General features: G+C 38.2%; 1 protein-coding gene across 2 annotated transcripts; it reads right to left on the bottom strand.

Annotated features, from left to right (window-relative positions):
• Nucleotides 1–2,573: 2,573 nt before the first annotated feature.
• Nucleotides 2,574–15,059, bottom strand: ABCB28 (non-intrinsic ABC protein 8). 2 transcript variants are annotated; one of them, XM_089142494.1, is made up of 17 exons: nucleotides 14,400–15,059; nucleotides 13,788–13,975; nucleotides 10,339–10,362; nucleotides 8,597–8,698; nucleotides 8,047–8,137; nucleotides 7,421–7,521; nucleotides 7,193–7,243; nucleotides 6,978–7,106; nucleotides 6,725–6,787; nucleotides 6,365–6,644; nucleotides 4,943–5,091; nucleotides 4,753–4,842; nucleotides 4,453–4,587; nucleotides 4,206–4,262; nucleotides 4,070–4,126; nucleotides 3,735–3,991; nucleotides 2,574–3,599 (listed from the first exon to the last, which is right to left on the bottom strand). In XM_089142494.1, exons 1-16 carry the CDS (start codon nucleotides 14,806–14,808, stop codon nucleotides 3,755–3,757), a joined length of 2,163 nt encoding a protein of 720 aa, XP_088998620.1. In that variant the 5' UTR covers nucleotides 14,809–15,059; the 3' UTR covers nucleotides 2,574–3,599; nucleotides 3,735–3,754. The 2 variants fall into 2 exon arrangements, 1 of the variants encoding a protein (XP_088998620.1); XR_016171248.1 differs by having other exon boundaries at nucleotides 2,575–3,599; nucleotides 3,688–3,991; nucleotides 14,400–15,058.
• Nucleotides 15,060–15,969: the final 910 nt, after the last annotated feature.

Here is a 15,969-nt window from a genome sequence, read left to right as displayed (position 1 = left end):
CAGCTCGAACCGATCCTTAATGGGCCGTAATTGGGTTGAGGGTCCTCGCCCGAACGGTTTCGGGCTGGCCCGGCCCAGCCCGTGTGCAGCCCGTCAGCCCGTTAGCCTTCTACATAAATAAAATTAAAATATTGAATGTAATTAATTTTTTTTGCCATTGTTCAAATGTAATTAATGATCCATGAATTTCGGTGTTTGAGACGTTGAAACTTGAGTTTGAGTAGTTGAGAGTTGAGTGTTAACACGTTTAAGGTTTAAGTTTTAAGTTTTAATTTTTTAAATTTCAAATTTCATTTAGTTTTATTATTTTAAAATTTAAAAGTCTTAATTGATAACTCTTAAGCCTTAATCTTAATCATTAACTTTTTAATTTTCAAATTTAATTTAATTTTATTATTTTTAAATTTAAAAGTCTTAATTGATAACTCTTAACTCTTAAGTCTTAATCTTAATCGTTAACGTTGTTTCACCGTTTACACATGATAGAAAAATCTAAATTCTTTATTTTTTGAGGGTGTAGGGTGGTTTGGATCAAGCTAATGCCATCACTTATCGTTGAATCAACTTGGAGGCTTCATCCTCTATCTTTTGTAGTTTTGTGTATGAGAAACTAGGATTTGGAGTTCAGGAAAAAATAAAAATAAATTTTAATATTGATTTTTAATTTAGTCCAAACCGTTAGCCAAATCGAATCCAAACCATTAGGCCAAACCGTTAGTCAACCCGAACCCAAACCGCACCAAACCGAAACCGCACCGAAACCGTTATTTTTTAAATGGGCTGGGGTTTTTTCAGCCCGAAACCGCTTCAAACCGCACCGTTGACACCCCTAGATACAACCGATACAACACATATTGATAAGTTTCTTTATAGGATTGCCCTAAAATTTATTGGCCATTACGATAGAATATCCAACACAAGATGATACGTCTCTTAAAAACACCTAAACAATACAATACTTGATACTGATAGTTTAAACCTTGATCTATTGCTTTAAGATTAAAAAATAATAATAAATAAATTAAAAAAAAAAAACACTATGAACAAAGTAACTTTTTTAGAAAATTGCAGCCCAAAATAAAATCCAATGTTTAACTACATAAACTCCAAGGGGTTGGCTTAGTTGGTAAACACCCACAACCCATGAGTAAGAGCTTAAAAGTTGGAATCTCCTTAGGGCTTCTCTCCTCCCCCTTCCTCCTTATATATAAAGCTACTACCCTAACATTAATCGAGGTGCATAATCTAGCTCAGACACCTTACTTTTGGGGGGGGGGGGGGAGGGGGGAATCTCCTACATATGAGTAATTTCTAAAAAATTACCCCAATTACACAGCCCCTACAACTCATGAAGGCAGTTTATTTAGGCTCAAAAAGGTCATCAAAACTCGTGGGCATGGATTAGTATTCTCAAGGGAAGGGAGGCTATGTGGGAAAATCTGGTTTGGCGCATTGGACAAGGGACCAAGGCGAAGATACATGGTTGGTAGGTGGATTCCCAATCTAGAAGGGTATAAACTGAACCACTTGAGACCACCACAGTGTGACCTCTCTAGGGTTTTAGAGCTGATTGATGAGCAGGCAAAAGTTGGAGAACTAATCTACTTCAGCAATATTTTAATCCCACCAGAACTCAAGCAATACAGGCCATCCAACTTAGCTTTTTTCCTGAAGAAGGATGAATTATACTAGGCTGCATCTAGAGATGGTATGTTGATAGTAAAATTGGTAAGCACAGCCTTATCTAAAGTAAGGAATGCACCACAAACTTGTACTGTATCGGCCTCTCAACTAGACCCCTCTCGTCATCTCTGTGCAGTAGAGAAGGAAAGCACCGAGCACATTCTCCTCGATTGTCCATTTGCGCCGGCATGTTGGCTTGCCTCTCCTGTAGGTTATAAGAAGATATCAAGGGAGGAAACAAGTTTGCAATTAGGGGTGTCAAAACCTAACCCGAACCGTTAAAACCGGATTGAACCGGCCCAAACCGAAGCTTAATGGGCTGTGTTTGGGCTGAACAACCTCAGCCCGCAATGGTTCAGGCTGGGCCGGGCCAGCCCGTGTGTGGCCCATTAGCCCCAACTGTTTGGCCCAAAACTAGCCCGAACCCGAACCAACCCGTTATAAAAAAATTAAAAAAAATATTAAATGTAAAAGACAATAAAACCCCAAGTATCTATTGTTTTCCTTTTGGAATATGCAAACATCAAGCTTGTCAAAGCTTTCGCCATTTGGAAGATGGGCTTAGTAAATATTTAGCAAGTGTATTATCATTTGAAAATCTTTTAATATTTTATTTTGATCCATTTTTACTAGTGTCAAGAAGGGGAGGAAAATAAGCAAAGACAACCCACTAAAATTCATCAAGATGCTAATTTTCTTTTGTATATTAGTTCTTTAAGTTTTATTTCTTTGTGGAAAAAAAGTTTTTGATTTTGAACACCAAACACAAAAGATTTTGAGATAACTTAATGCTTATATGTGTTCACATACTCTTGATAAATTTCACATATCAACAAGGTACTCAAAACATACCACTAATAAAACCAAACTCAAACAGTTAGTAAACACAATTCTAAACCGTTAGTTAACCCAAACCCAAACCGCACTGACCAGAAACCGGCTAGAAACCGGCCCGAAACCGTTATTTTCTTAATGGGTCGTGTTTGGGCCGAGTGTTTTTCAGCCCGAAACCGGCCCAACCCGAATTGTTGACACCCCTATTTGCAATGGTGGATACAGCAACTTTGAGCAGTAGCAAGTGGACCAAAAGCATGGGATCAAGAATTCTTTAGCTCTGTTTTTATATCTGCTGGTGCATCTGAGTGGCAAGAATTGATAGCATGTTCAAGAGGAAGAACTAGTCCCCTCTAGAAGTAATTCAACCAGCATCTATAGCCTCCGCTGAGTTCATTATGGCAAATAATCAACCCTAGATGATCGATGTTTCACCTGGACAGCAGGAGAGACAGATCCCTCCACCAGCAGGGCCAATCAAGATCGATTCAAATGCATAGATCCCCCCACCAGCCAGGGCAAATCAAGATAAATTCAAATGCGTAGATCCTCCACCAGCTGCGGTCAATCAAAAGATCAATTCAGATGCGTCCATGAACAGTTATGTGGCAATCTTAAAAAGCCCAACTGTTTGGCACTCTTCCACTCCTTGGTTACAGGAGTTCAGTAATCCTCTGACCTCAGCTATGCTTGCTGAATAAATTTACTTTTCCACCAAAAAAAGGGGACCCTTAGAAGCAGTACATAAAAAGAACGAAGAAATATACATTGTTGTAAGACAAATAATCAGACATCCCAAGTGTCAAACTGGTTGCTGCCAACCAACCCAGCAATGGAAATCTGAAACAACCTCCACTAAAACCCAGAAGCAGTGACTCCAGATTGCAGCAGCCTGAGATTGATGTTTCCCCAAACCAGTTTGAAAATTTTGCTAGTTGGAGTATCCACCACTAACTTTACACAAGACAATAAATCACAACATGAAACCTTGTTGTTAATCTTCATATTTCTGATGAAACAGTCACTATTCAAGCAACCTCCACTTAGGGCTTCTGCTTTCAGACCATATCATACTTGAGGATCTGTGAGAAAATGAAAGGGAAACTCAGGAAAAAAATTGTAAGAAAATGAATCAGTTTACCCAAGAAATGTACAAGAGGCCAATTTTACATCTTATCGCCATGTTAAATAAAGTAGCTGAGAAGATGAGCTTTTACATCTCTCATTCCTGAACAAATCATTCAAATGCAAGCCTCTGAGATCCAACCAGTGATGCATATTGACCCTTCTGAGCCAACAACTCGATATGGGTCCCTAGCTCTGCAATCTTCCCATCAGAACAAACAGCAATTTGGTGTGCATTCTGTACTGTACTTAATCTGTGAGCAATAACCAATGTGGTCCTTCCTTTCATCAGATGGTCAAGAGCTTCCTGGACCAAGCCCTCACTCACTGTGTCTAAGGCACTAGTAGCCTGAAGCATAGAAGATCAGGAAAATGCATCACAAGTGGAGAACATTCATAAAGACAGAAACAATCTCTGAGAGCATACCTCATCAAGAATCAGAATTGGAGCATTTTTCAGCAAAGCCCTGGCAATAGCTATCCTCTGCAAACTGAAGCAGCTGAGTGCCTCATATAACTTAATCATCTAAAAACCAGCATACTCAATAAATTAACCTCATTACCTGCCTCTGTCCACCACTAAGAAGGCTTCCACGTTCACCAACTAGTGTGTCATACCCCTTTAAATAGAGAAAATTTTCAATACACGATAGAACTTGTTAGTACTGCCCCCAACAAAAGGGTTTCTTTTTTTCTTTTCTTTTTTTCCTTTTTTGGGTTGGGGGTGGGGGGGTGTTGTGCGATAAAGGCAAAAAATTACATCAGAGATTGCTAAAGTGTTAGGTCTCCTCACTGTTATGAGACACAAACCTGTGGAAGAGAAATTATGAATTCATGAGCATTTGCAGCTTTGGCTGCTCTAATCACATCATCCTTGCAAACATCATCATCTGGTAATCCATATGCAATATTTTCCCCAACAGATACTGAGAATAAGACAGGTTCCTGCCAAGGTTTTCATAAACATGGAAGATATTAACAATGAAAGGACCATTTCCAGCAGTCAACCAACAAGCTACAAAGAGAGCAGAAGACTGAAAAGTAGAAAATGTGAAAGTCTGCATAACACCATTGGCCACAATATTGTCTATGCTTAAATGTGTAAAATACCTGGTTTACTATAGAGACAAACCGAGCCCATTCACTCTTGTCAAATGTCCGGACATCCTCTCCTGCTACCGTAATACGTCCTCTAGTTGGCTGCGAACGTGATAAAATGATTGATACAGACTACTATTTCACCAATCTGAGGAAATCAGAATTTACAAAAGCGGGGGGAGGAAAGGGGAGAAAATTACACCTCATAGAAGCGTGCTAACAGCTGTACAATTGTGCTTTTTCCTGCACCACTTGGACCAACAAGAGCTGTTACACTCCCACATTTTAGTGTTAAGTTAAGACCATTAAGGATTTCCACGTCACGTCTTAAAGGATAAGAGAAGTATACATCTGTCATAAAAAAAAAGGGCATTAGTTATAAACAAGGGAATCAACTGTTGCGAAAAAATGTACACAATAAATGAGTTGTAAAAAGGTAAACCATGGAAAATGCCTAAATTGCTATGTCATATAATGCTCTCCATGACTGCAAATCAAGGAGAGAAACCTACAGGTGAACAGCTGCAGAAAGGTCCAGGGAGCAACTTAACATTTCATGGATCATATCAATATTAATTATAAGCAGAGCTGGCCAGGAGGCGACTAGATAACATGGCGAGAACGTCGGTATCAAATCAGAACTTCACCAAAGCAATGAATTTTTCATTTCTATTATTCAAAGAAGTCAAATGGTTTGGCTAGTTTAAGAGATAGATGATCTGATCAGGCCTCACAAACTTCTATTAGTTAGGCAGATCAAAAAATTCAACAGTGACTAAGTCAATAGAGGGAGAGAGAGAAATGATTCAGCATCTTCAGATAGTATGAAATAAGATTCATAAAGGAAATCGATCCACACCCCCCCCCCCCCAAAAAAAAAAAAAACCTTTCTCTCCCTCTTTATCCTTGAACTTACATAGTACAATGAAAGACCAGGAATTTTTCCCCTTCTTGTTTGGAGTGGGAGAGGAGGTGGAGAGGGAACATATATTCCTAGAAAGAGAACAGAGAAGCATGAAGTGTGCCACCCAAGAGGTTGCAATAGCAGGTAAAGAAAAATAATGTGTTGGGACCTCGCCGGGCTGTGCTGAAGTTGCCATAGGTCTACTCTAGATTCAAGCTCAAACTGGGGTGCTTGTTGGCTAAGGTATAAGGAAATGCTGGTGGCACCCGATTTTTGGAGCAACGGTAAGTGCTTGATTCTACAAGTGGTATCAGAGCCAAGAGGTCACGAATTTGAATCCCTAGTGGTGCTATTTAGGGGGGATTTTTCGAGAATTTTAGGACCTCTCGGGCTGTACTGAGGTCAAGTATCCAAAAATCTCGCCTCGAATCTGGGGGGATTATTGGGACCTCGTTGGGCTGTGCTGAGGTTGCCCTAGGTCTGCCCTAGATCCAAACTCGAACTAGGGTGCTGGCTGGCTAAGGTATAAGGAAATACTAGTGGCACCGTATCCACAGGTCCGAACTTTTGAAGCAACAACAAGCACTTGATCCTACATAAAGGAACCAAAAGGATTCTTTATATATAAAAAGGAGACAATAAAATATACAACAATAAAGAAATTATAAAACAAGTAAAGAGACTGCTGAAAGATCATTTTGAAATCCCCATCATAGATACCTTCTAAACAAATGTCACCAGACCAAGCCAGACTACATCCACTACTAGATGATTTCAAAGCTGTCATGTACTGCATATTTAGAGCTTGATTTTTCTCAGCAGAACCATTGTCATGGAATATTCTAAGACTGCCATCATCCACTTCTTTCTTTTGGAGTTCTCTTTCTAAACCATAAGCAAGGGACTCATCAATTTCAGTCCCAGACAGAACAGAATTTATCCGCTCAATAGCAGCAAGAGTTCCACGAAGATCACCAAATGTATTAACCAACCCTTGGACCTGAAATACATATTCATGAAATAGGGGCGCACAGGAAATAAATGGGCTAATTATCATAACCAAGGAGCAGAATGACTCACAGCAAAAGTTAACGTGAAAGTATATCCAATGAAAGAAGCCACAGTTCCAATGGAGAGTTCACCCTGAAAGCCCAACTTTTATATTTAAATTTTTTTTACCACAGACAAAATTTAGAAATAAATCTGAAAGGAATGCTTTGCAATCACTGAGAGTACATATTAATGTGAAACAGAAAACACTTTAGTACATGATCAGAATGCACCATACAAAACCATAGTAAAGATTCTTAAAAGATAGGATGATCATGCTTACTGCCTTCACTTTGCATCCTCCAAGACAGTACAAAGCCATCAAAGAAATGTAAACTACAACCCTAGTCAGGGATTCATTTGCTGATTTGGAAGTTCCCAGCCTGATGCCACTAGTCTGGTAAGCAAGAACCTGCCAAACATCACAACTGCAGAAAATCAGTGGCTTCAAAGGACATAAATACCTCAGTAATTTTTTTAATGAACATCAAAATTCACCTGATTACCGAACATTGACATTTGACGCTTCTCACCACCAAAAGATCTAACCTGTACAAATTATGTGTCAAAGTCAACTATAAAGTAGTGGAGTAATTAGGTCCAGAAAGCAGCATCATTTGCCAATGAAATACTCAAACCTTGATGAAAACAAAACAACTTTTTCTGGTCACTGACAGGGAAATCACAAAGTTCGATGGAAGGAAAAAAAATTCAAGTAAAACTTACAGTACGAATAGCTGAAAATGTTTCAGTTGCACAATCGGACATGGATGCTTGTGCCTTTCCATGAGCTTTGAAGACAGGTATGGTCGATCGTTTGTATAAAGCTAGTGAATGAAACATGACGATATGAGTTGCACAAGCCAAAACTTTGAACCAACAGATACTATTCAAACTGGAGCACAGCAAGCATTAGAACCTTTTCCCCGGGGGGATTCAAAAATAACTGAGTGAATTACCAAAATATGTCAGCCCTAGATATCTGTTCCTTTATCTTCATAAGAAGACAACTATGATTTAATTGAAACCAAAATCAATTTACTGGGAGAACTCCAAACACTACCAGAAAATTTGACTCCGAATTTCCATCAGTTGAGTGAGATACAGGTTATGAAAACCAAAGAGTTCAACATTTATCACTAGAACCTTTTTGAAAAGTAGACAAAAAAATCCAGCAGTATAGGGTATCCATGAAAGTTCCAGTAAAGGGCTAAATAGTAAATAAGATGAAAACCAGAGTTTCTTTTTCTTTTTAATCAAACTAATATAGTGATCAGATGATGCTCATCAATCACTTCAAATCTAAAGAAACGTTGGCAATTTAACCAATATTTTGAACGGAGAAAACACACCGACTAATATGGACACCGACAGCATCAGTAGCCCTAGAATTGGAGCTAGCTGGGGGGAGAGTACAAACAATATGCTTAAAGTTCCCACAACCTGCAATGTCAAAAGAAGAGTCAAGTGATTAAATATGAGTTGATGGCAGAAAAAGATTAGACAACAACTACAATACTTCAAAGAATGACATTGAATAAAAGGGGCAAACTTAGGGCCAAGGCTTCCACACAAGCAGAAACCTCGGGGGGGGGGGGTGAGGGGCAATTTTCCTACGCAGCCTTACCACAGCAAATTTTGCCAACAGGCTGTTTCGATACCTTGACCTCAAGCTATAACTGTGGTACACCAACCATTGGGCCAAGGCTCGCCCCTCGAAAAATGATATTGAATAAAGCATGAAAGCATGTGAATGGATAATTGACCCCATAAGAAAAAGAAAGTCATACAGTAACATAAACAGAGCATGCAAGTACTACGGTGAAAGAAAAGTAAGTTGTGAAACTTTTATTACTCAGCAGAAAGATATCCAATAAAAATAACAGGCACAGAGTAGCTTGCCTCTGAAAGTGCTCTAAATCCACGATCCCTTGAAATGTTTTCGCTAACAATATCTTTAACAGAACCTAAATCAGACATTAGCAAACCATTTAACTCACCAACCTGCACAAGGCCACATAACGAAAACTTAGCAAACATCAGTTAGAACATACTGACAGTATCCATACCAGGAAGGCAAAGACGATATCATAGAGGACAGAAAAGAGGAGATGGGAAAGAAATGTTGGGATTTTGAAGTTCAGAAAAAAGCAACCTGGAAACCTTTCAAGTACTCACTTGATGAATCATAGATGAAGGGAACATATAGTGTACCCTTCAGAAGAGATGTCTCTCATTCCCTGGCTCCAAGACTCAAATTGTACAAAATGCACCACCAAAGGCAGTCAACTTATCATTTTGTTTTGGTTCTCTTTTATTACTTCAGTCAGCTCTTTGCTATTTCCTTTCTTAATTTCAATAGCTGACTGATACATAACATTTGAATGTTTCTGTAACAGTATTTCTGACCTTTCTTTGCTCAAATACTATGTTTTAGGATGCTGTTACACATTAGTTATCCCTCTTTATCTTTCTTTTTATTGCCTATCATAGGCTCAAATCAGCTTACCAACCTATAGTACATTTGAGAAAACAAGGGGTTAGGGTAGTGGGTTTTACCACCTCATTAACGCAAGTATTCATTGCAAGTCCAAGTCAAATGGTATTTTATCAAATCTGTCCTAAAATACAGAGGTAACTCCAAGGGGAAAGCATGCTTTAAGGTTTCCTTATGGGGAGTTAGTAGAGCTTCTAAAGCGATGGATCCATAAAACTGGTACCTGTAGGAGATGATATTAGCTAAACAAATTGTTTATGCTAATCAATAAAGTACCTGCTTCTGTTGCTAGTCAAATTTACTGGACAGCAAGTTCAAAGTTTTCGGGTCACTAACTCAGTACTAGTGCTAACTGGGCCATACCTGCAAAGAACATTTAGCTGATGATACATTGTTATGAGTGCCTAGAATGCTTGTAGACTGCTTGAAGATTGACCTGCTCTGCCATATTTTGGTGGCGAGTAGTGACCCATTTTCAGAGATGTGTGATGGAAGCATAGGGCCTGGGCCTAATCTTCTTCCACACCCAGTGAAATATCATCAGCTTCATCCGCTAGATGTAGCACATCATGTTGGGGTGTGAATCACATTAAATCTCTGTGTCACCTTGATCTGTTGTCATTTTCATTAGTTTCTTCTTGGTGTTTGTTCTAACATATATAGCAAATAGCACTACAGAGTGGAGATCCAAGGTCTGTTATTGTAGTGAAAAAATAAACCACTGGTCCAAATATGCCTCGTCTAGACATAGATTGAAGCTCTAAGCCATAGAGAATTGTATTGACGAAAATTAGTTGGCAAAATCTTGGTACAATGAAACCAAATTGACCAAAAAAGATAGTTTCACCTCCTGAAGAACTTCTGAACTCGTTAAAACTCCATATCTGACACTGTTTTCTTGTATCACATTAAAATGATGCACCTCCACAAGCCAGGCTTGACATTTGCAGCAACTAATTTTTTGGGAGTTAACAAATGATTTTATATGGCATATTGAAACTACTTCTCTCAACTGTACAAATGTCAACTAATTTTTTGGGAGTTAACAAATGATTTTATATGGCATATTGAAACTACTTCTCTCAACTGTACAACTTTTACACCATGAGTTGAACTGGAAAACCTTTAAAAATGAAGATAGTCATACCTTGTATCGGTCAAAAAACTCCATCTGCAGTAAAAGAATACAGTCAGCTTTCAGAACAAACAAATAAATATGGCTGCTAATGACATATAAGCAACAAACAGCCTTCAAACTTAACAAAATTCTTCACACAGCACCAAATAACAATCACATATTTTAAATGAGAACCAAAAATACAACTTATAATGCTGAATAATAGCTGACTACAGATTTTTTTTCATGCAAAAAAATTTGTGGGGTAAGCACTGCTCAAGAATCCATGTAGGGAAGTTAAACCAACCACTTCTGACAGACCTGTAAGTGTAGAAGAAAGGGAACAAGAAAAAAGATGCATCCAAACCAAAAGGTAATAATGATGCATTCAAAATGGATGAAGGGCACATGTCAAACACATTTTTTTTTTCTCCTTCCTGTACTCCTATCTACATGACAACATAACATACACCACAGTGTAAAGCCATACACAATCCTACAAACTGTAACCAGTATCTGGTAAAGAGAAAAAGAGATTGAGCACTAAGGGGTTGGGTCAGTTTGTAATGACCAACACCTCTTAGTGAAGAGGTCATGGGTTCACCTCTCCTTGCAGTATATCTAATATCCCCCCCCCCCCCAAAAAAAAAAAAAAAACCAACTAATATGCATAAAAGCACCCTTTAAGAGAGAGAGAGAGAGAGAGAGGGAGTGAGAGAGAGAGAGAGACAGAGAGAACATGAAAACAGAAGCAAGATGGCTCCAAACTCGGGAGTCACAACCTTATGATGAAAATCTTACTACATCCGATATATAATAAGACAAAACCCTATTAACTGCAGGAATGGAAACAAATCATAAATAACAAAAGCAACATTCACGTAAACAGTAATTGGGAATACTGTTCATGGAACAGCACCTTGGACTCCTCAATCATTAACTTCTAACACCCCCCCCCAAGCTGGAGTATACACATAAAAAGAGACCTACAGCTCGGACCAACAAGAACAAAATGAAAGGCAACACCAGTCTTGAACATACGTAATAGTCATGAGCTCAAAGCAACACCCAATCAAGTTGATTGAAGCACCAACAGGAAGGTACTCGCTCCAGCTATGGCCGTCAGTTTTAGAAGTGGCAGATGTAATGTCTCATATAATGTTCCAGTGACCATTGAGTCCAAATTATCAGCAGGACATAAGGCAATTAGAGTCCTAAAAAATAGATTGATACTATGGTGTCACTGTTCATGATGGTAGTGTAGCATCATTGTTCTTGGTGATCAAAATTGATATGTGCTGCCCAAGGTTGCTTTGGACCTCCAAAGAAAAGAGGACCAAGCTCAGGCACTAATAAGAACTCAATCTTCAAGATGGTACATTCCAATATCACAGAAATTGCTAATTTTAGATCTCCAAAGAAAAGAAAACCAATCTCAGGCACTTCTAAGAACTCAATATTCAAGATGTTGTATCCCCAAAATCGCACAAAGGGACAGCAAAGATATTGAATCAAGATGGAGGAACAATGACCTTTGACCAATGTTCGACAGCTAAGTGACACTCATCTCAAAGGCCATTGTGGCAAAATCGTGAAGGAAGTCACAGCTCAGCAAAGACTCAATATAGGTTGACATCAGGAGGCAGTGGGATGAATTTCAATGGTTTCTAATGGTGAGTTAAGGCTGTGAAAGGTTTTCAATAGCTAGGTTAGTTAAATGAAAAATTTGTAGAAAAACAAAAGGGTTAGGGTTTTGGAAATTAAAGGAGTAAAGAAGCCTTGGTAATGAGAGTGATTGAACTTACACTATAGTGAACAATAGAATGCTGAATGGCTGAGATGAAGACTTCATCCTACCAAGAAGAAAGTCTAATAACAAGAAGGAGAAGAAGATTGTCCGACATTTGCACCTTTTCCCCTTTTTCTTTTGGGCAGGGGGGGGGTATATACTAAGCATTGTTCCCCACTAACAGCAATAACAAGACTAAAATTCATTTTCTATACTTGCCCCACTGAACAATTAAAAAGGTCCTTTATTCTGGCAAATGGATATTTTAATTAATTAATTAATTGAACCACTGATTAAAAACAGAAAAACCAGTTCAATCATATAACCTAGAAATAACAAACAATAAATATAATCCTTAAGAAACCTTATTATGCATATTTTAGGTCCTTATAAGTGACCTATCACATTGGAATCCCTCAGGGTCAGAGGCCTATATGTGTATAGTCGCTATAGCCTGACACCTGATTTTTTTTTCCATTAAAAATAAGCATCTTTTAATGCTGTAACAGCATCATAACATCATAGACATGAATTGCTAGATAACTGAGTTTAGGTCTAAAGAATAGCCAGCATATGAACAGAAAACGAAGCAAGTAGGTAAAACTGAACTGAGAACGAGTTCAAGAAAAACAGGTCACTTGGTTAAAAACCTGTATTAGATGTACTGAGTTGTAAATTGTAACTCTGGTCCAGTTTTCAGGGAAAAGCTCTTATAAAAAGCACTAAAACCAAGTCAGAAACACAAAAGCAACTGATGCAAGCCCGGGCATCCGTCAATCATTATCACATATGCACAAAGGAGGTGAATTTAGGGAGGAATATGCAGCAATGAAGTCAGCAGCAGCAGCAGCTAACATGAAAGCAAAGTTGGTTCAACTTCCATATCATGCTTGTGTGAGATGAAGGTGGTGGCTGCTGCAGTAAAAAGTGGGTCGTAGCAACAAGTACTCCGGCAAAGGCCCCTTGTTGCAGTAGGATGAACTTATCCAATATCGTATTTTGTACTGGGCATCAAGTGTGAAGCGCTTCAACCAATGTTTGTGTTGCAGGATACAATCATGCATGCCAATTATAGTAATCATTTTGAGAAACAAAAATGTATTCTATTGGTTTCAAAACCATAAGGCCAAAAAATGACAAATGCTGATGACCATTGGAACCAACTGCTTATTCAGGTACTCATGCTATTTGTCCATCATCCAGTATTGTTCTCCCCAAATAAGCCATGTCACGAAGTAATAAGGCACCATACTAAATTATCTGAGAGGGGTTTGTTTGAATCTGTTTAAGTTGTTTCTGGATGAAATTTTAATGGTTTATTTATTTACTTGTTCCTCTGTGTGTGGTTTGTTTGCAGGTTCAGGCTTTTTATGTATAACATCACAGGAACTGGGCAACCCCTATAAACAACAGGATCCTTGTGGAGGCCTTCATAATGCAAAAAGAACTAACAAATTATCCATTAAATGCAAGCATTCTGATTTAACAAAGGGGAGGTGTTTGATATAACAAGTCCAACACCTCCCCTTTGTTAACTTTTTCAGTTATATCCCTAGGATATAACAAGTCCAACACTTTGCATCCACATCAGGTAGCGCCCCAGACACAGACGCAGACACAGACACAAACACACCCCATAAATGCAACATTAGAGTTAGACTTCCTTATAAAAAGAAAGTATTTATTTTACCTTCTGAATCAGTATCCTTCTAAAGACATGACCTCTTAAGGCTGCCATAACCTTCTCCCAAATGGTGCTCATGTTTCTTACGAAAATAACTGTAAAAACCGGCTCCAAGGAATACAATACTCCAACCTTACTAAGCAGCTTCCATAAAGGCTCCGGTCTTGCCCCTATGAGTACTTCAAAAAATCTCCCTACAGAAATAGAAAAAAATATAAAAACATATACATAATAAATTATAAAAAAAGAAAGAAGAGAAAATATTATATCTATGTTGTTACTAACCAAACAGATACTGTTTTTCAACTTCCCCATTTAGGGAAACATTTTTCTGCTAAATTCACAAATACAAAAACTCAGAACCATAAAGTGGGGATGGAAGCTCAGGGGACATTCAATTTCTTTTAAGCTGAGAACAAAAAATTCCTCAGGAAATTTCCGTTCCCTGTATCTGGATTCCTCTATATGTTCATCTTTAAGTATTGCACCAGTTTGCTAGAAAATAACTTTTCTTATAAAATCATGACACCAAATAAAGATTCATAAGTTCTATGCAACAGAATCAACTAGCCCTCAAAACGAACGAAGAGAATTGAGAAGGATTCAAAAAAGTCCTACCTGAAAAGATGGGCATCGAAAGAGTACAAGCAGTACAACCTACAAGTGTGACAATTGAAACAACAAGCCTCAACTTGTGGTGAAGCAAAAGACTCCAAACAAGACTCCAACTGATGGCAATCGAAGACTGAACTGTAGGTGGCGAGTTGAAACTCTCAGGTTTCGGATTAGTCTCATGGGCACTGGGTTCAGAAGCCGGAGCTGATACATAAGCAGCAGAGCAAACGCCTTTGGATGATGTTCTTGGCAACGCGTGGAAACCTGGAGAGAATGGCTTCAACGACAGTTGGCGGGAGATGCTCAACGGCCGTGATAGAGAAACTTGGGCTTTGTGGATTCTTCGATGATAGCTTTGTGGAATTGGGAAGAGATTTAGATTGGATGGCAGGCGAAGAGTTGCAGACGCCATGGACGCAGTTACACTGATGCAAAAGAGAAGCAATTAGCTCATGGCTACTGTTTTGGAACAGCTGAACCGGAGAATTCCTTTCGCTTTTCCCGATTTTCCGGATGTTGAAATGATACACCCAATCCCAACTTCCGACATTTTTCACACCACACTAGTTTTCCAGAAATTTGGACTAACAGTCGTCTACAGTATGCTGCTCTATTACCATGGCCTCCGAGAATTATCTTTGTTAATGGAACTGCGAAAGATAACAAAATTGGTGAAATTAATCCAAAACCGCTCCAGACTTATTTTCAACTATATATCAGCTAATCAAACGGATGCCTATAATAGAACAATATCTAGTATTTATAAGCGCTATTAATTTTTTAATAAATTTTTTTTTATAAAAAAATATATATTTTTTGAGGACCTTACTTGTCACCCGTCTAAAATGGGTGTTACTTATGATGTCTACCATTGGATGCACGCCATGTGGATTAATCTTAATTTCAATCTCATGCAGGCGTGTTTTCCTCTCTTCTTCTTTCTTCCCATGAGTAAACTAGGGTCGATCCCAAGTTTTTCATACTCTATTACCATTATTTTCTTGATAATCTCCCTTCTTCGATGTAATATCCTCATCTCCTACAAATAAAAATTATTTAATTGTTCTCTTTACGAAAAAAAAGAAGAAGAAGATTAATCTTCATTTTATCAAATATTCTTTTTGATTCCTTGCTTAAGCTTCTATTTATTGGAATAAAAGTGGGGTGAGAAAAAATGGTGGGAAAATTTTTGAAAAAAATGTAGATTTCTTACTTTCCCTTAAATCCTAAAATAGTAAATTATTTGGTTGCTTGGAGTTGAAAATGAGAGATCAAGGAAACTTATCTGATGATGTAGCAACCTAACTTTCCCACTCCAAACCATTTTAAAACCACACATATTTGGTGAGACTTTGTGGAAAAGTTGGAAAATATAAAAAGTGGGACCCACCACTATTACTTTTTCACAAAATCATTTCCTTTCCTTTCCTTCTCCCTCACCCATTACACTTAACTTTTTGTATTAAGGATATTAACCTTAACAGGTTTAGTCGTACCACACTCCAGCAATGGTTCACCTATTTAGCATCAAAATCTTCCGTAGAATACAAAAAGACATTAAATGTACTAGATA

The sequence above is a fragment of the Hakea prostrata genome, chromosome 1, assembly GCF_041222555.1.
Source record: "Hakea prostrata isolate BN-2017 chromosome 1, UWA_Hpros_2, whole genome shotgun sequence".
In the NCBI taxonomy this organism is placed as follows: Eukaryota; Viridiplantae; Streptophyta; class Magnoliopsida; order Proteales; family Proteaceae; genus Hakea; species Hakea prostrata.
The sequence above is the reverse complement of the archived record's forward strand: the minus strand, read 5'-3'. Positions and strand labels throughout refer to the sequence as shown.

Bases quoted from the DNA above. Each gene is read 5' to 3' on its own strand.
- ABCB28 (XM_089142494.1), bottom strand. From the start codon at position 14,808: ATGGCGTCTGCAACTCTTCGCCTGCCATCCAATCTAAATCTCTTCCCA. The intron at 4,588-4,752 runs GTATTTTACACA...AAACCTTGGCAG, and splicing joins TTGTCTCTATAGTAAACCAG to GAACCTGTCTTATTCTCAGT. The intron at 4,263-4,452 runs GTTTGTGTCTCA...CTCTATTTAAAG, and splicing joins TCATAATTTCTCTTCCACAG to GGGTATGACACACTAGTTGG.